Source organism: Oncorhynchus tshawytscha, linkage group LG22 (genome assembly GCF_018296145.1).
Source record: "Oncorhynchus tshawytscha isolate Ot180627B linkage group LG22, Otsh_v2.0, whole genome shotgun sequence".
Taxonomy (NCBI): Eukaryota; Metazoa; Chordata; class Actinopteri; order Salmoniformes; family Salmonidae; genus Oncorhynchus; species Oncorhynchus tshawytscha.
In genome coordinates this window covers 4,192,914-4,212,531 of record NC_056450.1, presented here as the reverse complement: position 1 = coordinate 4,212,531, position 19,618 = coordinate 4,192,914, and the positions used below count along the sequence as shown (strand labels likewise).

Genomic DNA, 19,618 nt, shown 5'->3' with positions numbered 1-19,618 from the left:
TATAACCTATATTGAAAACTTTGAGAGATGAAAGAAGATGTTGTGCACAAGAGGAAATTACGAGGATGCGCAAGCTACATCAATACAGCGAAAGCAATCTATACAGTCAATGTCAACATTAAAAATGAAGAGGAAGATGAAAAGATTGGAACATCGTAAGAGAAGGTTTTATCTAAAGTTGTTTGCTGTTCTCAAGTTATCATCTCTCATTGTGTAACCTCGGCACCCAGAACCCCGTCATCTACTGGATTCTCCATGGCAAATTTTAGGATAGACTAAAGGTTTTATTGTCAAGGTGTTCATGAGAGATTACCCACTGTGAGAGAGGTTATTTCATGGCATGGAGACTTGAGTGGTTTGTCATCAACATTCTCAATGCCATATACAGTGGGGAGAACAAGTATTTGATACACTGCCGATTTTGCAGGTTTTCCTACTTACAAAGCATGTAGAGGTCTGTAATTTTTATCATAGGTACACTTCAACTGTGAGAGACGGAATCTAAAACAAAAATGCAGAAAATCACATTGTATGATTTTTAAGTAATTCATTTGCATTTTATTGCATGACATAAGTATTTGATCACCTACCAACCAGTAAGAATTCTGGCTCTTACAGACCTGTTAGTTTTTCTTTAAGAAAATTACCTGTATTAATTGCACCTGTTTGTCCACACACTCAATCAAACAGACTCCAACCTCTCCACAATGGCCAAGACCAGTGAGCTGTGTAAGGACATGAGGGATAAAATTGTAGACCTGCACAAGGCTGGGATGGGCTACAGGACAATAGGCAAGCAGCTTGGTGAGAAGGCAACAACTGTTGGCGCAATTATTAGAAAATGGAAGAAGTTCAAGATGACGGTCAATCCCCCTCGGTCTGGAGCTCCATGCAAGATCTCACCTCGTGGGCCATCAATTATCATGAGGAAGGTGAGGGATCAGCCCAGAACTACACGGCAGGACCTGGTCAATGACCTGAAGAGAGCTGGGACCACAGTCTCAAAGAAAACCATTAGTAACACACTACGCCATCATGGATTAAAATCCTGCAGTGCACGCAAGGTCCCCCTGCTCAAGCCAGCGCATGTCCAGGCCCGTCTGAAGTTTGCCAATGACCATCTGGATGATCCAGAGGAGGAATGGGAGAAGGTCATGTGGTCTGATGAGACAAAAATTGAGCTTTTTGGTCTGAACTCCCCTCGCCGTGTTTGGAGGAAGAAGAAGGATGAGTACAACCCCAAGAACACCATCCCAACCGTGAAGCATGGAAGTGGAAACATCATTCTTTGGGGATGCTTTTCTGCAAAGGGGAAAGGACGACTTCACTGTATTGAGGGGAGGATGGATGGGGCCATGTATCGCAAGATCTTGGCCAACAACCTCCTTCCCTCAGTAAGAGCATTGAAGATGGGTCGTGGCTGGGTCTTCCAGCATGACAACGACCCGAAACACACAGCCAGGGCAACTAAGGAGTGGCTCCGTAAGAAGCATCTCAAGGTCCTGGAGTGGCCTAGCCAGTCTCCAGACCTGAACCCAATAGAAAATCTTTGGAGGGAGCTGAAAGTCCGTATTGCCCAGCGACAGCCCCGAAACCTGAAAGATCTGGAGAAAGTTTTTATGGAGGAATGGGCCATATTCCCTGCTGCATTGTGTGTAAACCTGGTCAAAAACTACAGGAAACGTATGATCTCTGTAATTGCAAACAAAGGTTTCTGTACCAAATATTAAGTTCTGCTTTTCTGATGTATCAAATACTTATGTCATGCAATAAAATGCAAATTAATTACTTAAAAATCATACAATGTGATTTTCTGGATTTTTGTGAAGATAAAAATTACAGACCTCTACATGCTTTGTAAGTAGGAAAACCTGCAAAATCGGCAGTGTATCAAATACTTGTTCTCCCCACTGTATGTTTCCTTCAGTGTATGGCTCTCTGGAGTTTACGCAGACAATATTTTATGTTTCATGAAATTAGTGTGTAACTAATAATCCATGTTATGGTAAGTGATTTGGTAAGTGAAAATAATTTGATCCTACTTCTTACAGGTGTAGGATTTTAATTTGATCACACTGTTGTGTGAGAATTCTTCTTATACTGTATTCAAGGTTTAAAAAGGCTTCTAAAGTTTGTCATTTCCACTTTCAGATGTGATTTTCCCTAACGAATAATGTATCAACCCTTACAAACATGTCCATTATTTATTATCCACATAACTATTCACATTTCCTGTTGCTGCAGGATTCTTTTTCTTCTTCTGAACGGGTCAAATTAAGATCTGATATCTATACCACAAACTCACTTGCTATTCTGATGTCATTCACACAGAAGAGACTTCTTTAAGTCCAGAATCCGGAGATGACATAAGTGAAGCTAGAAGACCACAGTCAAAATGTTATCATTAAAGATGAAGGAGGTGAAAGAGAAGACTGGGGATTTTGTTTCTCATGGTAAGACCATGTAGGAGAGACAAGTTCAATACATTATCATCTCCTTTTCAAATAACAAAGTAAATGTTTCTCATGCTACATTTGTGATGGTTGAAACATTTTATTCATTAGTCAGTGATTCTGATTCTTAGGCACATGTTTCAGCTGCTCTTTGTTGTTGTCATACACACAGGACAGCAACCTAACTCCTCTGAACAAGTCAGAGAATTCTCCATCCAAAGAGCAACTGCAGGAAGAGGTCTCACCACTTCCCACATTGTGAGAAGAGTTTCCTAAAGTCATCAAGTTATCTGATTAACCATCAGTGCACACAGGAGAGAAGCCTTACCACTGCTCTGACTGTGGGGAGAGTTTCTCTCATTCTAAAATCTTTAAAAAATCCCCAACAAAAGCATACTAGTGAAAAGCGTTACCCCAAATCATTCCCAACACATCTTGAGGAAACACCAGAAAACACACACTAAAGGGAAGCCTTACTACTGCTCTAATTTTGGAAAGAGTTCCTCTCATTTGACTGACTTACATATTAACACACATAGCACAGAATCCATACTAGTGCTCTGAATGTGGGAAGAGTTTCACTACAATGTATAGCTTTAAAAACAACATGTGAATATACACATGAGAAAAGCCTCATCAATCCCCTGATTGTGGAGCTAGATTTGCTAGACTATATATATTATATAAGTTAACAGTACATCAGCAGATACAGATTGGAGAGAAGCCTCACTACTGCTCTGATTGTGGAAAGTGTTTCTCATTTGATGGACTTAAAAAGCCACAAGCTAACACACACAGGGGGAGGCCTTACCACTGCTCTGATTGTGGCACAAGTTTCACTAAATTCAAAAGTGTTAAAACCCACAAGCGAATACACACAAGAGAAGAGCCTTAACAATGCTCTGATTGTGGTGCTGAATTTACTAGAAAATATCAATTAAAAGTACACCAGCGTAAACACACTGGAGAAAAGCCTTACCACTGTTTTGACTGTGGAAAGAGTTTCTCTGATTATACAAAATAAAAAAATCCAAAAGCAGTACACACAGGAGAAATGCCTTACCACTGCTCTGACTGGAGTAGTAGTTTCTCTGAGCCTAAAAACTTTACAAGCAAAGACACAAAGCCTTACCTTTGCTGTGATTGTGGCCATAGATTTGCTAGACAAGATCAGTTAAAAGTACACCTGCGGATGCACACTGGATAGAAGTCTTGCCATTGCTCTAACTGCGGGAAGAGTTTCTCTCATAAAAGCTTAACAATTGACCAAAAAAACATACTTGCAAAACTCCTTACCTCAACTCTCAATGTGATGATTTGTGAAGCATCTAATGCATATAAAGACTTTCAGTTGTAGCTTTGTTTAGAAAAAAATCTAAGTTGCCTTTCACTATTGTGAGAACAATTGGGTGGTTGTATTACTTAAGAGTGCAATATTATGTGCAATATAGTTGAGAAGCTTCTGTATAGTTTGAATAGTGGGCATTATTTTGTTTGTTCTATGGTGTTTACAGTATGCTACACATATGAAGAATGATTGTGGCTTCGATCACATCATATTTCAGGCTAATGTAAGGATATAGTGTTTAAAAGTGAAAAGTTTAACATTAGGTGACCTGTGGAGCGTGGGCAACAAGTTTAGTCAGTGTGAAAGTCCCCCTGGTTTTGGTCCTCTTAATTTAAAATGTCAACAGAAGCTATTCAGTGTAGCCAGATTCTCTTGACTCTTAGCCTCCCAATCAAATTAACACCCACCCAGCACCATTTTGCAAGACGTATTATGTAAAAAGTCACTAAATTAGGCAGGAAACAGACCTATCTGGCAACAACCAGGCCATTACATTCTTAAGTGGCACTGAAACCAGTGGTAAATCAATTAACCCGTTTATTATATAAATAGATGTTTTGATATAAATGCTAAGGTTGTAAGCACTGTGAACTGACCTGCAGTGCCACAGCACTTATTGTATCTATTCTTTGAAATGTACCCATACAGTTCAATGGGAGGGAGAGTGGCACACACAGGGGAGACCAGGAGGTTGAACTCAGACTTCTTTTTCGGACTTATTCTATCTAGAGGCTTTTATATCTAGCTCTAGCAAGCAGATAAAGAGAACTGAGTTATAGCCCAGACCTATAGCGTCAATGTGTCCTGATTGTGACAATGGGGCCCTTTGTGTAGGCTTTACAGCAGGTTCCAGAGATGGCATCAGTGAACCTGGAAGACAAGTAAAACATTGGAGCTGAATGTCATCATTAAAAATAAAGAAGAGGAGCAGCGTTCAGGCCACAAAAGTAAATGCCAAAAGGACGAGGTCATGGATTCAGCTGCCTTGCAGGAGAACATGTTTGACGAACTAGACGTTTCATAAAGAACTGAATTGCAGCAGAATTGTGACCATTTTGAACAACATGTCGTCTTTGTCTTGACAAATTTGAGTGATGAAAGAAGACGTTGTGCTCAAGAGGCAATCATGAGAGTGCTACATCAGTACACATGTAAGCAACCTCTGCAGTCAAACAACGGGTTTGAATATTAACATTAAAGATGAAGTGGATGAGGAAAAGATTGGAGTATTGGACCATGGTAAGAGCAAGTTTAATCTAAAGTTGTTTGGTGTTCTCAAGTTTTCATCTCTCATTGTGTAACCCAGAACGCCATCATCTACTGGATTCTCCATGGCATAGTTTTAGGACAGACTAAAGGTTTAATTGTCAAGGTGACCAATTGTGTGAGATGTTATTTCACGGCATGGAGACCTGCATGGTTTGGCATCAACATTGTCAATGCTACTGTTTGTATTATTCAGTGTATGGATGTCTGGAGTTTACTCAGACAGTATCAAGTCTTGTGAAATTATTGTTTAGCTAATTGAACATGGTAAGAAATGACAACATATGATTGGTATTGATCTCCCTTTTGTCATGTACAGCTTACTTAAAAGCATTGATTTGTATATAGCAGCAACTGACTTGCTATTCTGATGTCATTCACACAGGAGAGACATCTTCAGGTCCAGGATCCAGAGGTGGCATCAGTGAATCTGAAAGAATGCAGTCCAACACTGGATTTGAACGTCAACATTAAAAGGGGGAGATGATGAAGAGAAGACTGGGACTTTTGATTTTTCATGGTCAGAGCACATTGTAAGAGGAGGTTAACATTTTCCACAAATTAGTCTCTCTCTTTTCAAATTGAGAGGTAGAATGATCTCATGTTATACATATGATTTTATTCATTAATCAGTGAAATAAGTTGATTCTTAGCCACTTGTTCCAGCTTATCCTTTTGTTTTAATTCCCACAGGAGAACGACCTTACGCCTCTGACAAAGTTCAGCCAGCTTCTGCATCCAAAGAGCAAAACCAGGAAATTCACAAACCTAAGAGGTCTCCCCACTGCCCACACTGTGAGAGGAGTTCTCATCACATCTTGAAAGACACATGAAAACACACTCTGGAGAGAAGCCCTATTCCTGCTCTGATTATGGGAAGTAATCTGATTGTGGGAAGTCTCAATTGAGCGTCTTAAAACACCCCAAGCAAATACACAGAGGAGAGAAGCCTTACCACTGCTCTGACACCTTTAAGAGTTTCTCTTATCCTAAAAACGTAAAACTTCACAAGCAAATACACACACGAGATAAGCCTTACCACTGCTCTGATTTTGGAGATAGATTTGCTGGACAATGTCATTCAAAAGTACACCAGCGGATACAACCTGGATAGAAGCCTTACCACTGCTCTGACTATGAGAAGTAGTTCCCTAATACCAAAAGATTTACTGACAAATTCATCTTACTGATAAAAAGCCTTGCCCTTTATTCAATGTGAAGATTTGTGAAGCATCTAGTGTGTATGAAGACTTTATGTACGGCATATAAAGCCTTTACACCTTGCAGTTTGTTAAACGTTTTTTTTCTGCAAAGCTGCCTTTCATTTTAGTAGGTAGAGTTATTTACAAAATGGGCAAATGTAATTTTCATAATCAAATAAGTGTTGAGCTTTGTCCTCTCATATTACAAAATTATGAACAATAAGGTGTTTTTAAATCAAGATTATTCATCTTCTGTGCCTACATAGTTTTTTGTTATGCAGCTATTTGATGCTCTTGAGACAATGATAATAGAGTCCTTACCCTGAATCCAGGTTATTCAGTATCGATTTTTGTACACTTTTCATCTAAGGAATATCTCAACAGAAGCTATTCAGTGTTGCCAGACTCTCTTGACTCTTCCACACCAAATCATATTAACACCTGCCCAACACAATTTTTTATGCCCCAAAGACATGAAGAGCCATGACGCTTGAAATGAATTTAATGAATCATAAAGACAGTGATTATGGTATATTATTACATGATCTGTTAAAGTTATTGTATAATTTATAAAAAATGTTGTTACTCACCTGATAACGTAATAACCACTGGATAACTACCAGTAACGCCATAACTTATCAAACACCGGGGCTAAGTTCTCTGTCAAGTTCTCCGTCAAGTTATTACATTAAGTTGTCAAACACTGGGGCTAAGTTCTCTGTCAAGTTCTCAGTCAAGTTATTACATTAAGTTGTCAAACACCGGGGCTAAGTTCTCTGTCAAGTTCTCCGTCAAGTTATTACATTAAGTTGTCAAACACTGGGGCTAAGTTCTCTGTCAAGTTCTCAGTCAAGTTATTACATTAAGTTGTCAAACACCGGGGCTAAGTTCTCTGTCAAGTTCTCCGTCAAGTTATTACATTAAGTTGTCAAACACTGGGGCTAAGTTCTCTGTCAAGTTCTCCGTCAAGTTATTACATTAAGTTGTCAAACACCGGGGCTAAGTTCTCTGTCAAGTTCTCCGTCAAGTTATTACATTAACTAGTTTTATGACACTATACAGTAAAAATGTACTACGTTATCCGGCGTTACTGCATTAACCTTTTTTTACAGGGCCTAAGTGCATTGCAAATCTCCTAACCCCCCTTCTTTCCCATTTGGTCCTGTTGGTGGATCCATCACTTACCCAGTTCGCAGGCCGTCCCGGTCCACCCGCTGGGGCACGAGCATCCCCCGGAGAAACGATCACACACACCACCATTCTGACACAGGCAGTGATGCAGGCAGTCTGACCCATAGAAGCCTTCTAGACATTCTGAAAGAGAGATACACATCGCTGTAAGCAGGAGACAGATTTCACCATATTTCATACGTACAGTACATCAGTCAGTTTTATTTCAATCCATGAGGGGGAGTGAACAAGTCGAGTGCACACCTCAGGGGTAGGGTAGAGAATTAGAGTGCATCATCTGTTTTGTATGAAAAGTCTGTTCCTTTTCACTCCTTTAGGGGGAGTGAATGAGTGCACACGTTAGGGAGAATGGTAGTGATTCTGAGTGCAGTAGTTAGAAAGAGGAAAAATGCTACCATTACCTAGCATTAGGGATGCTCTTTCTTAATGGGGCTTGTTGCAGGGGAGGTAAGGGAATGAAGTGTACAAATGTGGAGTATTGAATAGCAGTTAAGTATAGTCCACTTTTCAAATGTACTTCCCAATTATATCTGTGAGTTACTGGAGGCAAAATAATACATTCTCTGTCACCTACGCACACATGCATGGGCACACACCCAGGACTCTCTTTCACAAACATGCCCGGGAGTGTGTGCATGAATGCATGCATGCACACATAAGTGTTTCCACAATAATGTATTTTATCAGTGGTAGAAATGTCCGTGAAAGGGAAAGGAGGGGTGAGCTGTTCAGGTTTTGGATCTCCCCCAGTTTTTTCAGGTTTTCGCTCTCAAAGTCACACTTTTTTTAACACTTAAAATGCCGGTCCTCGATACCTCGGTTCTAAGCAAAGGAAACGTCTTTTTGATGTTAACATTCTAGCAGTCTAATAAATACATTTCATCACAATAATAATGCTTTGGTTGTTTATGAAGGTAACATTAGAATATGAAAGAAAATGTATTTCAACACAATAGCATTTTGTTAGTATACTTTTGTATACTTTTTAGCCAGTAGTTCAGAAAGTAGTGCCCGAGCCAAAAGTGGTCCCTGAAAATTGCGTACTCTGTGAGATATGTGCACTGTGCACCACGTCATTTCTCTCCCTCTCTCTCTCTCTGCTGTGGGTGCATCTTGTTACTGTAGCTGTCACTCATACGGTGAGGTGCTGAAACTCATTGGTTGAACTCGAATTGCTAGGCTGGCCTACCTGGGGGAAAATGAAGGTAAAATGGTGCAGAATAGGTTCCAGAAAAACAGTTGCTTCAAACTAGGGATTTCATGGCTAATTGAGGTAAAATTCTGCTCATAAATGATGCATGCATGAACTACACATTGACACATCCAGCCCAAAGCGGGAGGTTTAAAAAATATGTTCCAGAACATGTGTTTTATGTAACTGTAGGCTATATATACACAAATGAAAAATCACAAACACACCTCAAATCAAACACCATGACAAAGATCATCCATTATTCATTTGTTTAGGCATGTCTTAAGGAACATTATGAAAATAAGAAAATGCATTTCAAAAGATCAGAACGGCATATTTTGAGTTTAAATACATTACTGTGCTCTGAGTGTTGCAAGTGCTCACGTGGGGAGTGCATGGAATGGTGGTAATTCTGTCAAAAAGTGATATTTTGAAATAGTGCTTAATGGGCTTATTTGTAAGAGTTGTTTGGCAATGATAGGTGATTTGGAAACTGCAGAATCTGCCTTTTCTGATACTATATAGACATCAAAATGTCAAAGGCTGACTGGCAGAGAATGACTGGCAGTGAATGAGGGGCAGGGAGGACTAACATATCCTCTTTCAACATACAGTGGAGTCCAAAATGATTTGATACCCTTATAAAGATGAGCAAAAAAAGACTGTATAAAATAAATAATACAAATACTGTGCTATATTGCATGCTCAGAGAACGAGATTTAGTTTAATAAGAAATACTTTTTTTTTAAAGGTAGGGGTAAAAATGATTGAATCCTATGTTTCGATTCTCCAGCATTCTTATTCTTGTGAGAATAACATCCAAAAACCTTCTTCTAAAATATTTGATGAGATTGGAAAACATATTTGGAGGGATCTTAGACAATACTCCTTCAATATATCCTTTGTTATATCCTTTGTCTGCGCATCGACGTCCCTCTTCAATTCAAACCACAGGTTTTCAATGGAGTTCAAGTTCAGAGACTAAGATTGCCATCGCAAAATGTTGATTTTGTGGTCCATAATTTGAGTTTTTGGTGGATTTTATTTGTTCTTGCGGTTATTGTCTTGCTGCCAGATTCACTTGCAGCCAAATTTCAGCCTCCTGGCAAAGGCAATAAGGTTTTTGGCTAAAATGTCCTTTGTCCTTAACAAGGGCCCCAGGACCAGTGGATGCAAAATAGCTCCTTAACATAAAAGATCCACCACCATATTTTACAGAAGGTATGGAATTATTTTCAGCATATTGCATCTTTCTTCTGACGCAAAACCCACCACGGGTGTGTGTGGCCAAAGAGCTCTATTTTCATGTCAACCAACAAATGTAAATGCCTGGAGTTTGCTAAATGGCATTGGCACTTGGATTGGAAGTGGCGCTATGGTCAGATGACATGAAAATGCAGCTCTTTGGCCACACACACCAGTGGTGGGTTTTGCCTTGAAAGGAAGACGGCTCAGTTATCCTTGGAAGGTGAGGGAGCTGGAGTATTGAAAACAGGGCATTCAATCATATGGACCTGTATCTTTTTGAGTTTTTTATATTTATTACTTGTCTTTTTCTCCAAGTAATTGTATTAGTATAAAATATATATAATCTTTATAAAAGGATCCAATCATTTTGGTCTCCACTGTATGTGTGTTAATATACTTATTTAGGAAAAGTGAAGTACTGGGGGACATGACTTCAAATAGTAGATTAATAGATTAACAGTAGATTAATAAAACATGCAAATTCATGAATTCAAAATTATGCTCTCTGCGCTTCTAGTTTGAATCTAAAAGTTAAAAAGTATAGATGTTCTAAGTCCACAACAATGCTTAGACCGCATCAGGAGAACACTTTTGAGCCGTGGGGTAAATCTAAGAATGTTTTAAATATTTTTGAGTGTAGTTACACTTTAACGCAAGTGAGCATGCACCTAGCACTGTTGTCTGGTCAGCAGCAGTTCTGTAGCACACGTGATGGAGTTCATAAAACTAATGCCCACTAAATTGATGCAAATAATCATGATATTATTCTGACAGGTAGGTATAGGTTAAATTGTAGCTAGTTAACATTTAATTGAGAAAGTATTTGGGAAAGCCTTTCCATCTACGAGAAGTCGGTTATCATTAGCATTGCTATATTTTATCCTGTTTCATATTTAATGGTCCACTGCTGCTAAATGAATACAGGGGAAACCACTGCACATGCACACAGATATGCATACAACCCCCCCCACACACACACACACATAAATAAACAAACAGACATGCACACTGACAGTACCTTTCTCACAGCTGGCGCCGGTCCAGCCTGGCATACACTGGCACTGCCCGCTCACAGGGTCACAGCTGGCATTATTACGACACTCACAGGTGTGTTGACACCCACTGCCAAACCACCCTGCCTGGCATGCTACAACAGGAGCGGGGCGCACAATGTTAGGGGGAACAAAAACAGACATAAGATACAGTACCTTCGGAAAGTTCTCAGACCCCTTGACTTGTTCCACATTACGCTACAATGGATTAAATAACATTTTCCTCAGCAATACACACAATACCCTACAATGACAATGTGAAAACAGGTTTTTAGAAATGAAATTACAAATTAAAAACATAAATACATTATTTACATAAGTATTCAGACCCTTTGCTATGAGACTCGAAATTGAGCTCAGGTGTATCCTGTTTCCACTGATCATCCTTCTACAACTTGATTGGAGTCCTCCTGTGGTAAATTCAATTGATTGGACATGACTTGGAAAGGCATACACCTGTCTACATAAGGTCCAACAGTTGACAGTGCATGTCAGAGCAAAAACCAAGGCATGAGATCAAAGAAATTGTCCATAGAACTCCGAGACAGGATTGTGTCGAGGCAAAGATCTGGGAAAGGGTACCAAAAAATGTCTGCAGCATTGAAGGTCCCCTAGAACACCATCATTCTTAAATGGAAGAAGTTTGGAACCACCAAGACTCTTCCTAGAGCTGGCCACCGCCAAACTGAGCAATCAGGGGAAGGGCCTTGTTCAGGGAGGTGACCAAGAACCCGATGGTCATTCTGACAGAGCTCTAGAGTTCCTCTGTGGAGATGGGATAACTTTCCAGAAGGACAACCATCTCTGCAGCACTCTACCAACCAGGCCTTTATGGTAGAGTGGCCAGACGGAAGCCACTCCTCTGTAAAAAGGCACAAGACAGCCCGCTTGGAGTTTGCCAAAAGGCACCTAAAGACTCTCAGATCATGAGAAACAAGATTCTCTTGTCTAATGAAACCAAGATTAAACTCTTTGGCCCAAATGCCAAGTGTCACATCTGGAGGAAACCTGGCACCGTCCCTACGGTGAAGCATGGTGGTGGCAGCATCATGCTGTGCGGATGTTTTTCAGCGGCAGGGACTAGGAGACTAGTTAGGATCAAGAGAAAGATGAATGAAGCAATTTACAGAGAGATCCTTTATGAAAACCTGCTACAGAACACTCAGGACCTCAAACTGGGGCGAAGGTTCTCCTTCCAACAGGACAATGACCCTAAGCACACAGACAAGACAACGCAGAAGTGGCTTCAGGACAAGTCTCTGAATGTCCTTGAGCGGCCCAGCCAGAATCCGGACTTTAAGCCAATCGAACATCTCTGGAGAGACCTGAAAATGGCTGTGCAGCAACGCTCCCCATCCAACCTGACAGAGCTTGAGAGGATCTGCAGAGAAGAATGGTTTGCCAAGCTTCTAGTGTCATACCCAAGAAGACTCCAGGCTGTAATCGCTGCCAAAGGTGCTTCAGCAAAGTACTGAGTAAAGGGTCTGAACACTTCCGTAAATGTGATATTTCAGTTGTTTTATTTGTAATAAATTAGCAACATTTTCTAAAAACCTGTTTTTGCTTTGTCATTATGGGGTATTGTGTGTAGATTGAGGAAGGGAAAAAACGATTTAATCAATTTGAGAAAAAAGCTGTAACGTAACAAAAATGGAAAAGTCTATGTAATGACAATATTAAATTGAGAATAGTCTGATTGGTGAGAATATTATCACGTGTGAATGATGCCCAGCTGCAAGACACTCTGATCAGGCTCCACGTGACTCTTGATTAGGATACCATACTGCCTATGCTTTCATACATGCAAAATCAGCATCATCATTATCATATAATGTATCTTATGCCCCCTTGGGATTATTTTGTGTCACTACCTATCCTTCATTTTCTAAACGAGACAAAAGTGAGACAAAAAATAATGATATATATATATATATATATATATATATATATATATATGGATAAAGTGTACTGTAACTGTACACAGATACAAAGAGTGTTGTGACATAGTTTTGGAAATGCTCAGCTCTCCACACAATACAGGCACTACTGCAGGAAACACACACACACATACGTACGCACACACACACACACACACACAAACAAAAAAACATACACACATTTCTTTGGAATGGGCCCTGCTCCTGCCCCGTTACCAGTTAGAACTGAAAAATGACTATGTTGATCCAGGGTAATATGCAATGCCACATACAAACGAGGAACATGAGTATTAATGCACCACACACAGAGAGAAATAGCACAGTGGGGTGTAGTCGCTTCATTAAATCTACTTCCACTTGTTTACCGGTTTTTCTTCTTTTTTTTTGAGCGGCTAAAGAAATTTTATGGATGGATGGATGGATGGATGGGTGAATAGGCCAATAGGACTCACTGGTGTTGCATTGTGATCCGACCCAGCCGTCTGGACAGTGGCAGGCCCCTGTCAGGTGGTCACATCTCCCCCCATTAGAACACTGACACTGCTGCTGACACTCCAGCCCATGGAATCCTTCAGGGCACGCTGCACAAACACAAACGGCACATCGAAATGTACACATGTAAATGTATCGAAATGTACGCATGCACGCACGCGCGCACACACACACACAAACACAGTCACATTCCAAACATATCATGTGGGCATTCATCACATACATACACAACCATACTCTAATTGGTTATCCCAACACACACTTACGTTTTTCACAGTAGGTGCCTGTCCAACCAGGCAGGCAGGTGCAGGCTCCACCCATATGCTCACAGGCCGCCTCATTGGCACATTGGCACCTGCGTCTGCAGCCAGCGCCAAAGGAGCCCTCTGGGCACTCTGTTTCAGCGCCAGGGTAGAGACAGAGAGAAAGAGCTAAGAGAGAAAGTAAAACACTTTTCCCTGCTAGTGACTTTGTTATTAAACAGTGTCAGGCAGAGAAGGACCCAACCCAGCTAGTCTATGTCACACACACTGACACACAAACCAGTGGAGGCTCCTCAGAGGAAGAAAGGGGAGGAATTTCAGAAAAATTGTCCTTTCAGATAAAACTATACTGAATATAATAATGTCACCAAATACCTGATTAAAACACACTTTTGCAATGAATGTTTACAGTAGTCTCAACAGTACCCTCAAGGGTAGCACCATAGTGTAGCCTCCTCTGGCTACATTGACTTCAATACAAAACTTAGGAGGGTCATGCTCTTCAACCCCTTCCATAGACTTACAGTACATGGTAAAAGCTTCACTCCTTTCTATACTCAAGTCCAGCTCTCTCAGGTGAGGGGTTTAAGAGACCAGAGGAGCACAGCCTTCCTCTATGACTCTACTTCCAGAAGACGTCCTCCAACCAATCAAAGCTTTTGCAGTATGAATGAACATGTTGTCCATCTAATCAAAGGATCAGAGAATGAACATAGCACCACGCATGTGCGATTTTTGTTAGTTGGTGACATTGTTGGATAGATTGAGATTGAGTTTTTAGGATATTATTAATTTGAAATTAGTTTGTTCACACTACAGGTGATGGAAGAGGTAGATTATATCTTGTTTTCTTGTTTTTAGGACTTTATTTTTCTGTTGTGTTATTGTAATTTATTTAAATTTGCCTTGCCAACTTCAGTAGCACGTAGCTAGCCAGCAGAGTGCAGTTTTCTCTGCAAGAATGGCGAACGCCAACTACAATGTAGTGGATTTTTTGTTGAAAAACCCCTTTCATTGCCCACATCAGATTCAAGCTTCTAGGAAAAAGCCACATCGATCATGTAATGGATGAAGGTCTGCATATTCAAACTACGAGAAGGTGAGGTGAAACAGGGATGTTCTCAAGCAGCTTATTGACAATACTGCATGTTTGGCTATGTAAGAGTTGGCACAATGAGAGGGAAACAAGGGCAACTACAAGGAGCTTGCAGAGGTAATTGCACGTTACGATGCTTCACTTGCTGAGAATATGGACGTTACTAATGTCTTCTCTGGGATGCAGAAATACATTTTAAATGATTTCATAGCTTCCATCGCACCAGCCATTAAAAGTTAGATTTTAAAAAAGCCTACTGGGCACACACTGGTGTAATCAACATTGTGACCACGTAATTTCAACAAAATGACATTGAACCAACATGGAATAGACAATGTGTTGACATCTGTGCCCAGGGGTAGGTTGACGCAGAGGGCACTTTATATTTATATATATATAAATATTTATTTATTTATTTATTTAGAAAACGGAATGATAACACATCATAACTCCCGACAGACGCAAGAAAAACTCTTAACATAAATGTTATAGCAGCCTAGGCTGCACCTAAACATTAGTGATATTGACATGCTTTATGGGATGAAAACAAGACAGTTTCTCAGTCTGATCAACTGTAGGCTACTAACAACAGCAGCTGCATACAGCCTATGCGTCCTGTCCATCTGGTCAGGGTAAACAAATTCATTACTATGTATTTTAAGTCCATTTGTTTGTGTGAGGAGAAAATGTGAATGTGATCAGATGTGGCTTATATTCCAATTTGACCAGGCTGCCTAGGATTAATTAATAATTTTCTCCACACATAGTGTTGTGTGTTCCTTCCAAACAACTCAACTGTAGTTTAATCTGTCCACAGAATATTTTGCCAGAAGCACTGTGGAACATCCAGGTGCACTTTTGCAAACTTCAGACGTGCAGCAATGTTGTTTTTTGGACAACAGTGGCTTCTTCCGTGGTGTCCTTCCATGAACACCATTCCTGTTTAGTGTTTTACGTATCGTAGACTCGTCAACAGAGATGTTAGCATGTTCCAGAGATTTCTGTTAGTCTTTAGCTGACACTCTAGGATTCTTCTTAACCTCATTGAGCATTCTGCGCTGTGCTCTTGCAGTCATATTTGCAGGGCGGCCAGTCCTAGGGAGAGTAGCAACAGTGCTGAACTTTCTCCATTTATAGACAACTTGTCTAACTGTGGACTGATGAACATCAAGGCTTTTAGAGATACTTTTGTAACCCTTTCCAGCTTAATGCAAGTCAACAATTCTTCATCTTAGGTCTTCTGAGATATATTTGTTCGAGGCATGGTTCACATCAGGCAATACTTCTTGTGAATAGCAAACCCACATTTTGTGAGTGTTTTTTATATTTGGACTCAAGGTTAGCTGACTCAAATGAGCTTTTGGAGAAGTCATTAGCCTAGGGGTTCACTTTTTCCAACCTACACTGTGAATGCTTAAATTACGTATTCAATATAGACATGAACAATACAATAATGTGTGTGTTATTAGATTAAGCACACTATGTAGGGCTGCAGAGTGGTGCAGTGGTCTAAGACAGATCACATCCGGCCGTGACTTGGAGTCCCATTGGGCGGTGTACAATTGGCGCAGCTTCATCCGGGGTAGGCCGTCATTGTAAATAAGAATTTGTTCTTAACTGACTTGCCTAGTTAAATAAAGATAAAAAATATATGTTTTTTTATTGTTGTTGATAACCAGAGTTACTGTTTTACACTGTGGAGAGTAAAATAGTCTCATCAAAACCACACCCATCATTATCATATTTCCCAGCATGCTCTAATGCAGGTCGATTTTTCAGGATTGTTGATATTTTCTGTGGTTTTGCATGGACATTGATTGATTTATTGATTAATATTATACTACACAAAGATAAATAACATGCATGTTTCTAAACCAATCAGTTAGTTCAATTTATTGAAATGGTTGTTCCGGTTTAAATGGTTTCCTAGCCCTGACAGTCATTCTGAATGCAGGTAGCGGGTGAATAATAATTCCAACTGTTAGATATCCTTACTGGCTGGATTCCAATAGGAATTACTCATCACTTTCCAAGCCAGCATAATGTGATTTGCAGGCCTGATGTGCCTGTAAATCAGGAGTTTCCTAACACCACTGTGTTAGGGTAAAACTAGGCCATCAACTAGGCCAATATGTAAGGCCTTATAATATATGTAATGTATTGTCATAGTTTTTTTTTTGTTGATAACATTCGCCAGGTATTCCTGAGGCATGATCCTAGGGCTCAGGTCCTCTGAGAGGGGAGGGAGAGAGGGAGAACTAGAGGGAGCATACTTAAATTCACACACAACACGAGATAAGACAGGATAATTACACCAGATATAACAGACTGACCCTAGCCCCCTAGCACATAGACTATTGCAGCATAGATCCAAGAGACTGGAGACTGAGACAGGGGTGGGTCAGGGGACACTGTGGCCCTGTCTGACGATACCCCAGGACAGGGCCAACCAGGCAGGATATAACCCCACCCACTTTGCCAAAGCACAGCCCTACACCACTAGAGGGATATCAACAGACCACCAAATTACCACCCTGAGACAAGTCTGAGTATAGCCCACGAAGATCTCCTCCACTGCATGAGCCTGAGGGGGTGCAAAACCGGACAGGAAGATCACGTCTGAGACTCAACCCACTCAAGTGACGCACCCCTTCTAGGGACGGCATGGAAGAACACTAGTAAGCCAGTGACTCAGCCCCTGTAATAGGGTCAGAGGTAGAGAATCACAATGGAGAGAGGGGAGCCGGCCAGGCAGAGACATCAAGGGCAGTTCGTCGCGGAATATATAGCACGGCTTTTGATGATCCTTGGTTGGGGTCTGAGCAGATTATTTGTTGCTATTGCAAACATAATGTGATTGATGTGATTGGCCTGACTGAAACATGGCTCAAGCCTGATGAATTTACTTTGTTAAATGAGGCCTCTCCTCCTGGTTACACTAGTGACCATATCCCACCCGCATCCAGCAAAGACATGTGTTGCTAACATTTGACAGCAAATTTCAATTTTCCTCCCCTCACAAAAATGACTTTGGTTGGTCGGATAGTCCAGGATTATGAGGAAAAACATTTAGATCCACAATATTTATTTCATGGGACAAAACTTGATCCAGGCTATGACTGTGGCAATGAGTACAGTAGCTCCGGAGACATGTTGGACAAAACCCACTGAGTCGATGACGGCTCCAAAAGCCTTTTGGAGTGGGTCTGTGATCTTTTCCATGTGAATTTTAAAGTCACCAAAAATTTGAATATTATCTGCCATGACCACAAAGTCCGATAGGAATTCAGGGAACTCTGTAAGGAACACTATATACGGCACAGGAGGCCTGTAAACAGTAGCTATAAAAAGTGATTGAGTAGACCGCATACATTTTATGACTAGAAGCTCAAAAGACGAAAACAAAGTCATTTTTGTGAGGGGAGGAAAATTTAAATTTGCTGTCAAATGTTAGCAACACATGTCTTTGCAGGATGCGCGGGGAATATGGTCACTAGTGTAACCAGGAGGAGAGGCCTCATTTAACAAAGTAAATTCATCAGGCTTGAGCCATGTTTCAGTCAGGCCAATCACATCAAGATTATGATCAGTGACTAGTTCTATGACGATGACTGCCTGGGAAGTGAGGGATCTAACATTAAGTAACCATATTTTGAGATGACAGGAATGGAGGAGGTCTTTATTCCAGTGAGATTGCTAAGGCGAACACCGCCATGTTTTGTTTTGCTCAACCTAGATCGAGGCACAGACACAGTCTCATGGGGATAACTGAGCTGACTACACTGACTGTGCTAGTGGCAGACTCCACTAAGCTGGCCTGCACCCTATCTCATTGTGGAGCTAGAGGAATTAGAGCCCTGTCTATGTTCATAGATAAGATGAGAGCATCCCTCCAGCTAGGATGGAGGCCAGGCTTGGTTCTGTTTGTGGGCGAGTCCCAGAAAGAAGGCCAATTATCTACAAACTCTATCTTTTGGGAGGGGCAGAAAACGTTTTTCAACCAGCGATTGAGTTGTGAGACTGCTATAGAGCTCATCACTTCCCCTAACTGAAAGCAGTTGTTTGTAACTGTGTAGGGCAAGAAAGCGCATGCAGTCTCCATTAGCCTAGCTAGGTAGCTCGCTTAACTAGCTTCTCACGTTTTTTAAATTTTTAAAATGTTTTTATTTAACCTTTATTTAACTAGGCAAGTTAAATACCGTCAATACAGGTATTACGCAATCATATTGGATGATAAATAATCTTGCTCGGGCAACTATGAGTCTTGGCTGGTTGCTGTCCCTTTATTGAAATTATTGAAACACTCTTTGTCGTCTCCGAGCAGTCAGTGCCTATACCGTGGGTCTCCCATTCTCCCAAATGTTTCAAGTCACCAGCCTCCATTAACACACACTCTCACACACACACACACACACACTAGAAAGGAGATATTTATGTTTGTACTCTGTAGGCAGCGTGGTCCTGTGTAGCCCGCCTCACAGCGACACTGTCCCGTGATGAGGTCGCAGCTGCCATCGTTGTCCGGGCACTCACACACGTTGGCACAGTCCACCCCCCAGCGCCCGGCGTCACACACTACCATGGAGACAGAGGTCAAAGGTCAAAAGTCATGACTTCCACAACTGGGTAGGGGGCTTAAAGGGAGAATAGAGTGCCATTTCAGACGCACAAAACCTTTCACTGTTTCAAATGTCTCTCCAAATCAAAGTGAACATGATCAAAAAAGGAACCAACAAATGAAGTACAGTGTTATCCCCTAAGGTCTATTTCTGCGCCTCCTCAGAAAATGAATTAGCAAAATAAAAATCCCCATAAAAACCTGTCAGTTAAAGCTAGAAATATCTGTTTTTGGCATTGGATGCGTCTCAATCCACGACT

At 40.9% G+C, this 19,618-nt stretch overlaps 1 protein-coding gene across 2 annotated transcripts in view; it reads right to left on the bottom strand.

The window, feature by feature from the left end:
- Positions 1-2,546: 2,546 nt before the first annotated feature.
- Positions 2,547-19,618, bottom strand: part of LOC112221591 (multiple epidermal growth factor-like domains protein 6) — a 72,265-nt gene continuing 55,193 nt past the window's right edge. The window contains exons 17-22 of one of the 2 annotated variants that reach the window (XM_042303598.1): positions 19,184-19,315; positions 13,648-13,776; positions 13,342-13,470; positions 10,919-11,047; positions 7,455-7,583; positions 2,547-4,671 (exon numbers count right to left, since the gene is read on the bottom strand). In XM_042303598.1, the coding sequence (XP_042159532.1) occupies positions 4,523-4,671; positions 7,455-7,583; positions 10,919-11,047; positions 13,342-13,470; positions 13,648-13,776; positions 19,184-19,315 (797 nt within the window). In that variant the 3' untranslated portion in view covers positions 2,547-4,522. The remainder of the gene's footprint in view (positions 4,672-7,454; positions 7,584-10,918; positions 11,048-13,341; positions 13,471-13,647; positions 13,777-19,183; positions 19,316-19,618) is intronic. The other variant, XM_042303597.1, reaches the window with a different exon arrangement.